Raw genomic sequence first — 17,250 nt, forward strand, 5'->3', positions numbered from 1 at the left:
TCTCAGTTAAACTCCGCTAATTAATAATCAACGAAAATTCCTCAAAAAATTCCGGAAATCACCTGGATTTTTTGAATTTTACAATCTTGCGCTTGCGCAATACATTCACGCTAACGGGATCTTTTGTTTATGTTTCCACAATATCACATCTGCATGAATATACTCAGAAATGATAATACAAATACGGGTTAATTTTCATTGGACTTTTGCTAAATATTCTGTTCATATATATTAATGATTTCTTATGAGAGAAAGTATAAAATTACAAATATACATTCCAACTAAGTACTTTCTTTTGTCTTCTTGATGACAAAAAATATTTGATTACATGCAAAAAAAGTTACATTATATTTGTTAGGAGAGTGGAGATAGAATATATGTTTTATCGTAAAAATGAATTATGTCCTACGGACCCAGTTTTACAAAGAAAATACGTGTACGTTGGTGAAAAGGTGTTGAATTCTTCCATTCTACCATTCTGTCAGTATGGATTAAAGTTTTTAGTTGAAAGGTATTTGCAGTCTCAAAAAGGTTTGTTTTGATGAATTTGACTGTTATTTTCAAGGCAACTTCATTAACTTTCTCCAAAATCGTTCCGGAGCGATTCTGCAATTTTCTGCTACATTAAAATATTACGGGTATAAAGAAGGCAATCTAACTGTGGTAAGGGCCTTTCCCAAAACACAGTTAGATTGGTCAAACTAAGGAAAGTGTAGTGAAATTAATAGCACTATTGTAGGCTTTTAGCTTTGTTATGTAAATGTCAATAATAAGGTGTGTCGCTGTACCTATTTCGTTAATGTCCGATATGCAAAGTCAATCCGTGCACGCACGGGTCAAAGTCTAGTATTAAACCAAAAGGATTTGCACCAACTTATTCGCCCGTGTTTTTGGAGCAGTGATCAGCATATAGTGAAGGGCATTGGTAAATCTAGTCTTTCCTTAAGATTTGTGGCGTCATGTTCAAAGTCATTCATTTATAGGTCATTCGGACTTTCATCACCTGGCACGTCTTGTCTGGGCTCTCTGACAGACATCCTATCCATAAATTTCCGTACAGGTCTGCGTGTAAGGCAAGAGGGAGGTTAATTGAGATGATCTCGTCTGGCCCAATTACAAAGGCAATAAATTCCCCTGACTTTGATATCATATGGACGCGATTGTTGCAGGAGTCCGAAATGTAAATGTATCCTACCGAGTCGTGTGTAATGTATTTAAGATCCATTTCATCACGTGGGGACGAATATGATGGTCGCTCGTATGTAAATAACTTCTTCCCTAAATTGTTAATTGCTACCATGCGGCCCGAAAAGTTGCTCTTCCGGTCGATAACACACACTGAGCCATCAACATTCTCTGTCAAACAAGACGGGTAGCTAAAGAGAAAACTCTCAGAATCTGAAACAAAGAAGTTCAACACTTTTCCCGTCTTGGAAATTCTTAGTACGCCTCTCTCGGTGTCTTGGGTCATTTTATTCGAATATTGTGCACTTGCGCATGCGAAGACGTCACCGTTTAATGACACATCAATGCCAAGTGGGAAAAGTCGCCTGGTGTCTGTAAAGAGAACACCTTCTTCATCCATATGTTGTATATTAAACGCACGAATTTCGTGAACATTCACAAAAGTCATTAGTACAGTAGTGTTGCCCGAAGTGAAGGCGATGCTATAGACAAAGGCCTTTTTCACTTTATACTTTATTGCTCTTGAATGTTTGCGTGTCGGCACGTGAAAGCGATACGTCACAGGTGATTGAATCCCGGCTACCCAAGTCTCATCCTCAAACAAATTTTTGATTGTAGATAGAAGCCCCAAATTGGTTAGATAAACGCCATACACATCCAATTGGGGTACAACTAGATTATCTCCTAAAACGTTGAAATCTTCAAATCGAGGAAGGAACTTTGATTTTCTTGCTGAAATGATATTTTCGTTTAGACACGTGGGGGAATTTTGAAGATACTTACTCTGAAGTCTAAGTGATAACTGAATAACTTCACATGCAGAGCCCATGCTTAAGACATTTTTAATAGTCTCTAAATCTTTTTGTACTGCGTTATTTTTCCCCTGTACCAAAGCAAGCCTTTCTTCAGCCTTACTAACATCCAGTTCTAAGGCCGCCAAAAGCATATCTTTGTGTCGTTTAATTTTCTCCATGCATGCTAGATATGTGTTCTGAATTTTAGTTTTGGTTTGCTCGTTATGCTCGCGTATTTTGTCCACTCCGGTCTGTGCATTTTCTCTTTCTTTCTGTATATATACCAGCCATTGCTTCTCCAGAGTCTCCTTCTTGATCTGATTTATGATGTCGACGTTAGCCTCGAGCAGTTCCGAAAGATCTTGAAAAGTGTGTCCTTTATGCGTTGAGACGATGCACTTCAGACACACCAGTTGATCACACGTTGTACAGTTTGCTGTAAAAGTCTTTCCATCGTGAAATTGACACGTTTCGTGTTTTATATCTTCGACCTGCTCTATCGAGAGTTCGCCGATAAAATCCGAAACACATTCATGTAACATATCGGTAACTTTTGAAAAAAAAAACTATGTAAAACTTAATATAATAATCCTTAGCGAATGTCACCTTCCCGAATTTATAATATCTTTCAACTTTAGGTAGTAAATCCATTTACCATTTTATGCCATCTAGACGTATGGCAATACTCCATGTCCAAAATCGATCATATATCTCATGTGTAAATCAGAGTAAAAACAAGTCTTACTATATACTTTGAACACGCACTGTCTCACAAGTCGCTTTATGTTCAGTTTGAACACGCACTGTCTCATATGTCGCTTTATGTTCAGTGGTGCGAGTTTTGTCAAATCTTATGATTAATAGCTGCACACATTTTACAGTTAAGTATTATTTCCTGGATTAAACGGAAACACTCACTTTTACAATACAAATCCTTTTATTTAACACGTACATATCCAGATTTGTTGAACTCGGAAAACGCAACCAAATACGATCATGTCTAATTAATTACTTGACAAGTAATAAATCAGTGACAGCAATAAACATGTACTGTATCTTAGAATTGTAATTTTTATTGAAGAACGATTATATCGTCGTGTTTTTGTTTTTCCTATAACCATCAACAATAAAATGACACATGGTGGGACTCATTTTTGTAGAAATCAGACTTCAGCCTCTTGTTAAATGACGACGTTGTTTATTCAGTCTAACAAATTTTCAAACAAATTATCAATCACAGCTGCTTGAAAGATCAAAACACTCTTTGTGGTGGGATTCACTTTTGAACAAATCAGACGTCAAATTCCTGTTCTTATTATGTATGTTCACACCAGAGCGCAGGATTGGGATATCTTACTATATTTTCATTTCAAAATCCAGATAAAAGTTTCAAAGCTATAAAGCATGTTAAAATATTGGAGGGTTACACGAATCTGGGTTCAACAACAAGAAGAAGACTATAGGTTGACCAAGATATAGTCCTGAATGATAGTGAGGTCCCATGATATTCGCAATGTTTAGTACTAAACTACTCATGACCAGGGTGACTTGCAGATATGTACATGTAACAATTAGAATCCGAAAAATAAATATTTAATTGTTATTGATTACTTGTGAAAATAATACAAAATGCTTTACACTTTTAAAATAAAACACAGTTTATGAATGGCAGTGAAACTTATTTCATACAAAGCATTAAGTTTTCGTTCACAATTTTTATAAATATTACAGTCCTCTATCAATTTTATTAGGTCACCTGAGTAAACTTATTGCTTTTTGTCTGTTGTCGTGCGTTAACAATATTACTTTTTAAACTTCTTCATAAAAACTACATTTCTAATTTTTACCATTTTTGGTGTAAAGCATCTCTATGGTAAGAGAAATCTATATTGTGAAATCCATTGTTCTACCACTCCCAGGGCGTCACGGGCGGGGCCAAATATGCCAAAATTTCAAAAATCTTCTCTACTCCCACACATGTGGGGAAAAAACTTATTGCATGGTTATGGTATCCATGAAGCCCTATATCAAAATTGTAAAATTCATGATCATGAGTTCAGGCTTGGGGGGGGGGGGGGGTGACCATATACTAAAATGAATTAAATCTTGGCTTCTCTACTCCCATAAATATTTGTTAAAATCCAAATACATGGTTATGATGCCCATGAATCCCTCTACGAAAATTGTGAAATTGATGGCCCCTGGGTCAGGGGTTAAGGCTCTAGAGTGGGGTCACGCTAGCCATATAGTGAAAATGTATTAAATCTTAAAAATATTCCTCGATTTTACTCCCACACGTGTAGGAAAAACCCTGAATGCATGCTTATGATGTCTACTAACCCCTCTACCTAAATTGTGAAATGTATGGCCCCTGGGTCAGGGGTTCAGGACCTAGGAGGGGGGTGGCAATATGGCCATATAGTGTTATGCATATAATGTTTAAAAACCCTCTTCTCCTCTACTCTCACAAATGTGTAAGAAAAACTGACTTAATAATTATGTTTACCAGGAAGTTCTCTACTTAAATTTTAAATTTCATTTTCCCTAGAGTACGAGTTTTGATTCTAGGACAGGGCCACTTTGGATGTATATTGTTAATGCATATAATATTTAAAAATTATCTTATCTACTCCCACACACTTGTAATAAAAACTGAATTCATGGTTTTTTAGACCAGGAAGCCCTGCGCCAAAATTTTAAATTTCACGTCCCCCTAGATCGGAGTTCTGACTCGGGGGGGGGGGGGGTGCCAAAATAGTCATATAGTGTTAATGCATTTAATGTTTAAACAAGTGAAAAGCTGACAATGTGACAGCAAACTGGGTTTTCTTTTATGTGAACTGTATCCACAATCCATGTCAATCCTGAATTGACAAACACTACCTACAGTATCCAGTGAAATGGAGTACCCTATATGCAATATTTTTCCGAAATATGACCAAGTTTAAAAGCTGGTATTTTTTTCATGAATTATCAGAAATCAAAATACTAGCAATATACACACCTCTGATATATTTACAATTAATCTGCAAAAGAACAACTTCCTATCTTGAAAACTGTAGAAGAAGTTATCTGTACAATGAGGGTACCCTTTTGGCCCCCTCCCCCCATTTTCACCATTACAATAACCGGATTTTCCCGTTTGAACCAAAACTGAATGAATATAAAGAAAGACAATAAAGCAGCCTATCAAGATTTTAAATTTTATTTCTCAATGTAGGGATTTGAATCTAGGAAGGGGCTTAAACACTCGCATAGTGTATAGGGTAGGGGTTCTTAATGCAGGATGTGGCCATTTAGTGTTAATATTATATAATGTTTAAAAAATGTCTACTGACACAGAATATATGCATGTTTAGAGAGAAAAAAAACATTGTCTGAGTTGTCATCTTAAGTAATATTTGAATTAAGGCAAAGGTTATTGTTGTGAGGAGGGTATATACTTGTCTTATTATTTTATTCTGCTCAGGAATTCCAATGAAAGGAATGAGTAAATTCACAAATATAGAGAGAGAAAAAATGGACCTGTCTATCAAAGTAAAACATTTGGAAAGAGTTCAGAAAGGGGGGGGGGGGGGGTAACAGTTAATGAAGTTATCTTTCTTTGCTTGTTCATATTTAGTAATTATTGAATATAATATAATTATAAAGAAGTTGTATGTTCAAAAGAGTTATGCATTTCTTTTTATTATTTGAAACAAAAACAGTTTTTAACTTTCTAAATAAACAAATAGACTTGTTAATAGTAAAGTAATTATTTGTCTAACAGTTATCACTAATACATGTTAAATGATTTTGGTATCAATGCCAGATGAGGATTAAATTAAATATTCAAAAGAAGTGAGTAACTCACGATGGCTTTTAAAGCTGTTTATTTTTCCTCAAATGTCCACAGGGAGAGTTTCTGTTTGCCCATGGGGATGGGAGATTATTTTAGATAAAACATGTATAATAGACATCTTGTTTTAGTTGATCTTTGAAAACATATACACATAAACCCTTTCCTGAAAGTAAAAAAATATGGAGAATTTTTTTTCTGTCAGAGTCGTGCACCTTTTCAATATCAGGCCATGCTCTCTATTATGATCTTTTAAATTAAATTATAGGTTTTATAGTCCTTTTTGAAAGATTAAGGCAGGGAAGTGATCGTCATTACAAATTTATAATTGCTCTACTCTAGAATGAAACTTATATAATATAAATGCATATATGCGACTCATCGACAAGTTTGTGAATGGTTTAAATTGGCACTGGGATGAAGAGAAGGAAACAAGCATCCAAAAAATCTCAAGGATATGGTGAAAAATGCACATATTCTTCAGTATTATGATCGAGCAAACCTCTTTCTCTTAGTGTTGACGCTAGCTCAAAAGGTCTCGAGCAGTATTTATTCAAATTCAGAGACCAGTTACTTACGCACCTAGAGCACCAACGCCAACTAGGTACAGGTACTTCGTTCAGTCGTCAGATGGTTGGAAGTTGCTTAGGAACCGAAGACGCCTTCGTGCAACCAACTACCGTGCTGGGAAAACACCCCGAACATGCACAATTGTGTGAACCCTAAAGTTTTGCGTGAAAACATTCAGCTACGGGCAACAGTGATGAAAACAATGCAAACGACACCGCTGAACAGACAAATGTACCTGTTCCTTTGCAACCCCAATCCACGCGCTCAGGCAGGATCGTCAGACCACCGGCAAAATTGACAGAATTGAATGACTTTTGTCATTGTCATTCTCTACGTTGTGCTAATTTAGAACTGCATGAGAAAAAAAAACTGTAATCAAAGGGGAGGGAAGGTCAAAAACATATTTTATTTATATTAATAAAGTGGTTTAAATAATCACAAGTGGTCATGATTTAAAAATAAACTACATACATTGTAATTAAGATTTAAGGTCAGACGACACGTTCCTCAATTTTAGATAACTTTTTCCAGGAATTTGTTAATGGTTTACTACTACTTTGACAAGCTTTCTTGCAAAAAATTAGAGTACCTTACCAGGCATTTCTGCAAAATACTAGAGTATGGAATTTTCTATATAATCTTCTTGAAAATACGCTTGAATTGCTGATATAAAAATAAATCTACAGCACAGCGAAATTCACTAAATTAGAAGTATATCTCCGCCGGGGCGGGGATTTGAACTCTAGAACCTATACGCTTCTGGCAGTGAGTGGCCACGGTTCTAACCACTCGACCATGTACACATAAAACCAATTTCAAGTAAATTTTTATCATTTCTAAAGTAATTATAAAATAAATGTTTTTTATTGGAACTCTTTATTACGAGATACAAAAAAGATTCTCGAGGAACGTGTCGTCTGACCTTAATGCACGTTTGAACTTAAAGAAAGAAGTCGTACATGTATTTAGTGGAGGCTGACATGATGTATAACTCTTTTGAGTCCAGTCACGTGTCATTGAGCAGGTCGGACGTGTCGATTTTTGCTCTGTGATTTTTTGACTTTTTTCCCTGGAAATAGGCGTCTTGTCTTTGTGATGGACTTTTCCAGGAGGTTTTTCAGTGTATATAAAGTTGTGCGTTGTGCATTGTGCATTGTGAAACCTGCGTAAGTGCAATTTCATTTTGTGTAAATAAGTTTTTCATATACTGTATATAAGTTCTACACTGTGACTGTGATTATTACTCACCTGTCAACTAACACTACCTGTGTCTACCTGTGTTCTTTGAAGTATGGCAAATACCCAGTCAGAGAATACGAGTTCATCTGACGCGGTTGACCGCACTAGTAAACCGCTATACATAAAAAACAGCGATTTGAAAACCAATCAAGGGAAACACCTCACTGATTATGACCTAATTGATCCCATCAAAAAAGTCATCGGTGATGACATTTTGTGTGTTCAGCTAGATAGAAATTTATGGCGCGTATATTTAAAAAATGTTGAAAGTAGAATCAACCTTTTAACACGGGGCATTGAGATCAATGGCGTCTCGTTTCAATTCTACGATTCAAATCCTTATGCAACGGGCGCAAAGTCTACTGATCAAAAAACACTTAAAATACGGATTTGTGGCCTCCCTTTGTCAGTAGCAGACTCTGCCGTTCATGAAATGCTTGACAAACTTGGCGTCAAACCCACTAGCAAAATTTTATACGAAAAAATTCGTCATCCAGAAACCAATAGAATGACAAGCATCCTAAATGGTACAAGGTTCCTTTACATTGAACCACTGCCTGACCAAAGAGTATTACCCAGACTCCACACTTGTGCAGGTCTACAATGCAAGATTTTTCATTTTGGTCAGCCCAAAAAAGCTTCAAACCCCTTGTGCACAAACTGCTGGAAAACCGGACACAATCGAACACGATGTACATCTGATGCGGCGTGTAAAGTTTGCAAACAAACGGGACATCTTCCCGGGCAAAAAGAGTGTCCATATTTTGAACAACAGAAACATCTTACACCTTTTTGTGGATCAGAGGATGTGTTATCAAATTTTTATCCATGTGAACTGGATATATGTGGAGTCAATCATAAATCTGCGGAGCACGCATTTCAATATATAAAAGCTGTGCGTTGTGGAGACCTTGAGGCGGCTAACACCATTAAGGAGGCTGACAACGCTCTCTCGGCACTTCGGTTCGGAAAGAAGGTCAAGGTGAACCAACAATGGGAATCTACAAAAGTAGAGGTCATGCAGGACATCCTTGAAAATAAATGTGTTCAGGTTCCTATGTTTCAGGAGAAGCTGCGTACCTCGAAACAATCCACGATTTTTGTGGAAGCAACATTCAATGACGAATGGGGATCAGGACTCGATCGCCAAGGTACCCTGAACACTAAACCCGAACACTGGCCTGGGTCTAACAAACTCGGTCAACTTCTGAAAAAGATCGCGAAAAAAGTCAGGAAAAGAAAACTTAGTGATAGCGTTAACCGCAAACAGAGAAACTCGAATCGGGACCAATCAAGGCAGCTCAACATCGTCCAGATGTTAAAGCAACTGAGAACAGCTTCAGACAGTGACGTTTCCGGCTGCAACCCAGACTCTGATAGCAGTTCCGATGAAGGGAAATAATCTGTTTGTGATTGTTATCGGTATGTGAATTAAGAACTCTATTATTCATAACAATTATATTACAAAATGGCATAATTCTAATTTTTTGATTTAAATATTACTGGGTTTTTTTTTCGTCTGCAATGATGCAAAATGTCAATATAACTTCTGTCAATGTACGAGGTTTAAACACTTATGAAAAAAGAACCAAATTTTTTACATGGGTTAATCAAAGTAAAATTGATGTTTTATTATTACAGGAAACACATTTTATAGAAAAATTTAAAGAAAAATATGATACTAACTGGAATGGTAAATCGATACACGCTTTTTCAGACTCAGCTTACAGTAGAGGTGTCTCTATACTTTTTAGAAAAGAACTAGATGTTCAAATACTTAATACACATAAATCAGAAGACGCACGAAAAGTTTTAGTAAATGTAAAATTAAATGACGAGATATTAAGTTTTATAAGCATTTATGCACCAAATAGTGATAATGCCAGAATACCCTTTTTTAATAGACTCAAAACCTTCATCACATGCAATATACCACAAGAAAGTAAAGTATTTTTATGTGGAGATTTTAACTGTTGCATGGAAAAGAAAAATGATAAATCTTCGAAACGTTTGTTAGAAATTTTAAATCAGCTTGATTTTAAAGATCTTTGGCATTTTAAAAATCCGCATAAAGATGGACGCACGTGGTGTGATTCCGAGAATACCCCCAAAAGCAGAATTGATTATATCTTTGCTAAAAATATTAACCTAAACCAGATAAAAACTTTTGTTGTAAGGCACGTACCGGGAACGCATAATAATAACACTTGAATGAGTGACCATAGATATTTAAAAATATGTGCCAATTTCAATACATTAGAACGAGGCTCAGGCTACTGGAAATTAAATATCTCTCACTTAGAAAAAGAAGATTATAAAGAAGGAATTAATTCTATCTTTAATCAGTTAGATGATTCTCTGGACGCTACTTCTAAATGGGAATTATTCAAAGTAAAAGTTCGGGATTTCTCTATAATATATTCCAAACAGTCTAAAAACAACTTAAGATATAAGATTAAATCAACAGAAAAAGAAATAGATTATATTGAAAACTTACCTAGTTCAGAAATAGACATGAATTTAAAAAGGAGATTAGAATCAGATTTAGATGCATTATATAATGAAATAGCTAAAGGAGCTCAAGTTAGATCTAGAACAAAATGGATAAGTGAAGGTGAAAAAAATACAAATTTCTTTTTAGGACTAGAAAAGAAACATCAAACAAATAATACCATATACGAGTTAAATAGAGGAAATGAAACCGTTACATCTAATTCTGATATTTTAGAGGAAATGTCACAATTTTATGAAAATCTGTATCAAACAAAAAAAATTGAAGACGAAAAAATATGTGATTATTTAGAAGATTTTAACTGTCCAAAATTAAAAAAGAATGAAAAAGATATACTAGATTCTAGACCTACACTTGCAGAATGCAAAGAAGCTATAGAAAATATGAAAAATAACAAATCTCCTGGGTTAGATGGATTACCAAGTGAATTTTACAAATGTTTTTGGAAACTTATTAGTCCTTTATTTTATGATGTGCTCATGCAAATATTTGAAAGACGAGAACTGTCCTTCTCACAACGTTTAGCATTAATTACTGTTCTTTTCAAAAAAGGAGATAATAAAAGTCTAAAAAATTACAGACCTCTTAGTTTGACAAACACTGACTACAAAATTATTGCGTTTATATTAGCAAGAAGGCTACAAAAAGTTATTAATAATTTAATCAGTAACGAACAAACTGCATACATCAAAGGTCGTTTTATTGGCGCAAATGCCAGAACTATTTTAGATGTTTACGAGTATTGCATGGAGAATGATAAAGACGGATTATTATTGTTTTTAGATTTCGAAAAAGCATTTGATTCGGTAGAATGGAACTTTTTATTTAAAGTGCTTAAAAAATTTGATTTTGGAGATAATTTTATTTCATGGGTAAAAATACTATATACTAATCCAATTTTTAGAATAAAAAACAATGGCTGGATTTCAAAAACATGTGAAATGTCGCGTGGCATAAGACAGGGGTGTCCTATTTCAGCTTTATTGTATTTATTTATTGCAGAAATTTTAGCTATAAAACTTAAAATTAATAATGATATAAAGGGTATAAAAATTGCTAATATGAGTACAGAAATTAAAAATCTACAACATGCTGATGATGTTACCTTAGCACTTAGAGACATGCTTTCCTTAGACAAAGCCATTGAAACAGTGAAGTCTTTTTGTGATCATGCTGGATCTAAAGTTAACTTAAACAAAACACAATGTATACTTCTTGGTAAACTTAAAGATAAACATTCTAATTTTGGCGAAATTAATGTCACAAACGATGCTGTAAGATGTCTAGGAATTTTTATTGGACATGATAAAGAACAATGTTTTGATTTAAACTGAAAAAAAATTACGATGATATGGAAAAACTTTTTGAATCATGGAAAAAAAGAAAACTTACTATTTTTGGAAAAACTTGTATAGTAAATTCTCTAGCTATTTCAAAACTGATTTACGTAGGGTCGATTTTACCCCTCCCTAATCAAGATTTCTTGAAAAAGATCAAATGTAGCATTTTTAATTTTATTTGGGATAAAAGAGATAGAATAAAACGAGATACATTAATTGGCAAAATTGAGGACGGAGGCGTTGGTCTAGTAGACATAGAACTGAAACTTAAGGCTATAAAAGCATCATGGGTAAAAAGACTTGTAGATGAATCTTGCATGCTTAATAATATATTTCAAGGATATATAAAAAACACGGGACTAGATATAGATTATATACTATCAATGTCTGAAAGAAAAGTTGAAAAAATTGTATGTTTGTTAAATCTACCTACTGTATATAAAGAAATGCTGTGTTGTTTTAATGAATGTAAAAGGTTAATTAATATATCTGAACTTTCAAATGTAACATTTGCACAACAACCACTGTGGAATAATACTCTGTTTGAACATAAGGGAAAATCATTATTTTTTAAAAACTGGGTAATGAGTAAAATTTTGTTTGTTAAAGATTTATTCAACAAAAATGGGGAATTCAAAACACTACAAGAACTTTCAAATGATCTAAAGAAGAAAAATAATTGGTTGTGTGAATACAATATTTTAAAGAAAGTAATTAAGAAAAAAAGTGAGTGTTTTGATATGAAGTGTTGTTTTTATACAAAAATACTGAAAAGAAATGTTTATAATTTTCATAAGGGAACATTTGATATATTCGATAAGAAATGTAAATTCTACTATGTAAACTTGCTTCATAAAAAATTCAAACCACCTTGCTACCAATCTGCATTTAACAATTTATTTAATATTGGTAGAGATAATTGGAAAGACATTTATGAAAGAAAGGTTAAGAACATGTATGACAAAAGACTTAGTGAATTTAATTATAAGTTGTTAAATAATATTTTGAATTGTAATTCCTTTCAATACAAATGTAAATCAAGGTCTAATGCAAATTGTGAATTCTGTCCATGTGAAAAAGAGGACATTAAGCACCTTTTATTTGATTGTCTATCTGTACAAAGATTGTGGCAAAAACTGTACAAAGATTGTGGCAAAAATTGAATAGTATTTTGAATTTCGATGTATGCTGGAAACACATCATTATAGGATTCTATTTAGAAAAAAATTCAAAAACAGTATTTTTAAATACAATTATATCATATGTATCATATGTAATTTATAAATATAAAATGACATGTAGAATGAATGAAAATTTTCAATCATGTAACACGCTTTTAAATTTTTTCAAAAGGTCTCTCTCTAAAGAAATGGACTTGATGTTGAATTTTTCAAAAACAAAAATATATAGAGGTAAAATATTAGAATTTATTCGATTGTTATAATCTGTTTATTAGTTAGGATTTTTTAACTGCTTGTCCTGACCCGGGGCAATCAGATATTGTAAAGGGTTGCATACTTCTGAATAAAAAAAAAAAAAAAATAAAAATAACTCTTTTGAATTAAAGCCGCAAATAATAATTGATCGACATTTCTTTTCTAAGCTCTCGTTCAGTCTTCATATCTAAGTGTCCTTAGGGTTGGTCCGTAAAAGGTAGTTTCTTTTGATATTGCTATGTTTAAATTTCGTTATTTTTATCAATTCAAAGATGACAATTAACATTTCGACAAATGTAATGGTCAGTACAATCATACGTGCTATTATAACGAAGTACATGTCGTGTGACTGTCGCTATATGACTAGCCCTTGCATATAAAATAATGTATTTAGAAAATAGACCGTAAAAGTAGATGAAAGTGTCATTATTTCTATGATAAACAGAGGTTTACAAGACAGTCTTGCGATTTGCATCGAACCAACGGAACTGTCAAATAGAAAGCCTGTAAGAATACCAGGGGACGGGAATTGTCTTTCTCGTTTAGCCAGTATAGCTTGTTTTGGTTGTGAAGAACATCACTAGGAGATGCGCACTAGAATTGTGATGTCAGTGTGCATGAGTGAGGATAAATATATTGACAATAGATATTTGCTACTACCCAATGAAGAACCTGAGATCTTAGCAACAACATACATAATGGTGTTAGAACTTGTACACATGAATCGAGTCGACGCAAGTATGAAGGTAAAAAAGGAATGAACATGCATCGAACACTCTTAGTCCATTCTGACAACGTCACAATAAATACTAGATTATTTATGCATACATTTAACTGTAGGATACCTCTGATTTTTATTTGATGTTTATATCCTTTTTGGTGCCTCAATATTTTGTCACTTCAGGTATTGGTCAATAATAGATTGTACTCGGGCTGTTCTATTTTTTTTCCATCATACTATAAATACCCATATATTTGGTCAGTGAACCAGGGTCCATTAGCACGCACTGCATAACTAACAAGATGTGAAACTGAGCTTATTTTTACGTTAACCAATCTTCATTAAAGGGTAATTTGGTTTTTCTTTATACTTTAGTCTTTTGTGTAATATTTAAGTAAGACTTTAGGTATCTGTTTTTGTATACGTGTTCGATAATATTTTCGGGTTAACATTTTACATGCTTGTTTATTTACCGTAGAGCTACATGTATGGTGCGTTTGTGTGACAAGCGAGGTTTGCTAGTTTATTTGTGAATTTATATTTTGTAGTCTTATACGGCGTTATTGGTCATCAATTGACTGTTCTGTAATGTTAAGGGTCTTATACACTAAACTATATTGCATGTTAAGAGGTGTTATAATTTTATGCTTAACTGTAACAGTTTTTAGTATCGTTAAAGCTGAACACCGCTCGTAAATATCCACTGCCACACAGGTACAATTTCGTTACACCCGATTGCACACCTGAAACTGATACTCTTAACGGTTTTGTAGGGCGAGTAATATTTGGTGCGATTGTATGGTGTGCAGTTACGGTCATGAGGTATATAAGTACATTGTGAAAATTAAACATTTTATTGAAAATATTGTTATTTACATATTAAATTGAAAGGTTCCAGTAATAGTCACCAGTGTTCCAGTATGCAACATCTTACCGCCCGTGTAATATCCTTGCTGGTCCGATAAAAACAGAGCATAACTGGTCCGAGTAACTCACACCAAAAAATATGTTTAATGAATGTGGAGCTGGTCCGAATTTTCTATTCGCACACGCCTTGCTGTTACAGTTCGCTTCGCTACAAACTAATGCAGATTCAATGGATGTAAAAATTGAAAACTTTCACTTTAAGGAATTAATGTATCTATCTATATCGGACGGCGTCGGGAAATACAACTGTCTGCCTCCCAAATTTACCACGGCAACTTGCTCACTGTTCCGATTGACAAAATCGATGGGCATGTCCTATGAAATCATTTCCTTATAATGATGGGGCGTAGTCTTTTACAGCGTCCCTTCTTCTTTTTGTGGTTTCCTCGCGCTCGCGTATCCTCTTCATGTGTCGGATTTCTACGGGGGAACCTTTTCGGGTGTATTCTTTCCTTTGGGATCTATGAAGTTTGCATTCGGGACGCGCTCCGAAGAAAAAAAGTTAAAGAGGTCTCCATCATGAGAATGCACGCTATTGCATGAGGACGTGTCTTAAACTGGCGTTGGCACACCGCACATCCATACTTTGGCAATGTAGACAAATGTTTGCATTTCCAACAGAAATTGGTCTATGAAATTTTTGAAACACTTTAATATTTATTGAAATATCATCACATCCTGGTATGCAACACTGCATCCCTACCAGTGGAAAAACATCACGGTCCTTATTCAATTCTCTTTACTCCGTCTCAGAAACGTCTATCTGTAAAATGATTTATACTGAAAAAGAGAAGAGATTTATAAGTAAACTTCAAAATATTGTAAATGCTACATGTATAAATGCATAATTATTAATAAGATATCAAGTGTATTTCATATTAACTTAAATGCCTATGTATTATATAAATCATCATTAAACATCAAAATCAATATAATTTGAATTCATCTTTTTGTCAGCTCATACACGTGGTTATTGGGATACCTAATATATTTTAATATTTGTGATATTAAAATATTAACAACACAACTTGGAAAAGCGTACAAAACAAAATACTAGTATTTCTTTTTGCATACATAGTAACCGCTAGAAAACTACAATTTTTTCTTTTATTTTAACACTGAGCCCTGTCTTAAAACTGACTTAAGGGGAGTATATTTTACGGGATTTAACCACCCTATCCCTTCGGGTTTGCTGAAATGCTAATAATCCTTGCAGGTTTAAACTCTGAACCAGAATCATATTCATCTGATTCTAATATTTCCGGGATATCTTGTCCAGCATCTAACCAAGACTCGGGAGGATCTCTTCCTGTATTTAACTCTACATGGTCTTTATGAACATTAACATCATGAGACTCTGGGGAACTTCTTAAAGCTGCAATTACTGAATGGATGTTGCCTACCTTGCCCCCTGTACCACCAATTGTATCTGACAATGCTAAAAATATGGTGAAAGCAGCAGAACTTTTAGAGACTGGTTTCTACTTAAGATGTTTTGCACATATTCTTAATCTGGCTGCTCAAAAAGCTTTACAAGTGTCATGTGTAGGTAATTTGTTGGCAAAAGTGAGAAGAATAGTTGCATTCTTTCAGAGGAGTGCTGTTAGTACTACAGCACTGAAAACCCAGACAGATTTGTAAGTTTACCTTATCAGAATCTTATAATTGCTGTTGCAACACGATGGAACAGTGCATATGACATGCTTAAAAGGTATTTGGAATAACAAGTTCCGGTCACTGCTGTTGTTAGAAACAAAATCCACAGATAAAACTCTCAAAGACCCGAAAACTCTGATTGATGATGAAGTTGCAATGGCAGAAGATATTGTCAAATGCTTAAGTCCTCTCAAAACAATTACTACAGCATTGTGTACAGAATCTGTTCCAACTATTTAAATCATTTTACCAATTAAGAATCAGCTGTGCAACAGTTTTTTCAACTTAAAGAAGACAATCCATGTGCGAGAAATGTGAAAAAAGCAGTGCTCAATGATTTGAGTGCTAGAAATTCAAATCAGGATAATGATTTAGCTGTTGCAAGTGTTCTTGCCCGAGATTCAAGAGGCTATCATTTTTAACTGAGGATGAAAAAGACATTTGCTTTGAGAGCATCATGAGTGCTATTGTAAAGAGTATTAACTCTGTTTGTGTGAAAGTTGAACCACAGGATGAAAATTCATAGAACTGTCAACCCCTGAATGCTTTGCCTTCAATGCTTGAATCTGATGGTATGACTAATGTCATTACAGGTACAGGAAATGAAACTGAAAAACCTAAACTGTGCGCTGACAATCAAACAGGTGGATTTGCAGATTTCCTTGGAGACATTTACATAACTCTGTTGAAAATGCACCAACTGCTGATGAGAAAGCAAGCCAAGAAGTAAAAAATGTAGATAGATGCCACCAGTGGCTGCATCAGCGAATCCCCTTGTGTGATGGAAGGCAAATGAAAAAATTCCTTTGCTGATTGTCATAGCCAAACAGTATCTTTGCATACCTGCGACATCTGTATCCTCTAAGAGAGTTTATTCAGCTGCTGGGGATACCGTGACTGCTCAAAGGGCTTCTTTGAAGCCAAAGCATGTGGACAAGGTTTTTTGAAATATGTGTGCTTGGATTTCCTTCTGTTTTGTTTCGTCTTTCATTGGATATTCCTTACCATGGTTGTCATATACATGTATTTATT

At 34.4% G+C, this 17,250-nt stretch overlaps 1 protein-coding gene across 1 annotated transcript; it reads left to right on the plus strand.

Moving 5' to 3' along the window:
• Nucleotides 1-8,134: 8,134 nt before the first annotated feature.
• LOC128162201 (uncharacterized) lies at nt 8,135-9,031 on the plus strand. Its single transcript, XM_052825383.1, has one exon. It carries the CDS (start codon nt 8,135-8,137, stop codon nt 9,026-9,028), a length of 894 nt encoding a protein of 297 aa, XP_052681343.1. The 3' UTR covers nt 9,029-9,031.
• The last annotated feature ends 8,219 nt before the right edge of the window (nt 9,032-17,250 follow it).

Source organism: Crassostrea angulata, chromosome 9 (genome assembly GCF_025612915.1).
Source record: "Crassostrea angulata isolate pt1a10 chromosome 9, ASM2561291v2, whole genome shotgun sequence".
NCBI lineage: Eukaryota > Metazoa > Mollusca > Bivalvia > Ostreida > Ostreidae > Magallana > Magallana angulata.

Bases quoted from the DNA above. Each gene is read 5' to 3' on its own strand.
- LOC128162201 (XM_052825383.1), top strand. From the start codon at position 8,135: ATGACAAGCATCCTAAATGGTACAAGGTTCCTTTACATTGAACCACTG.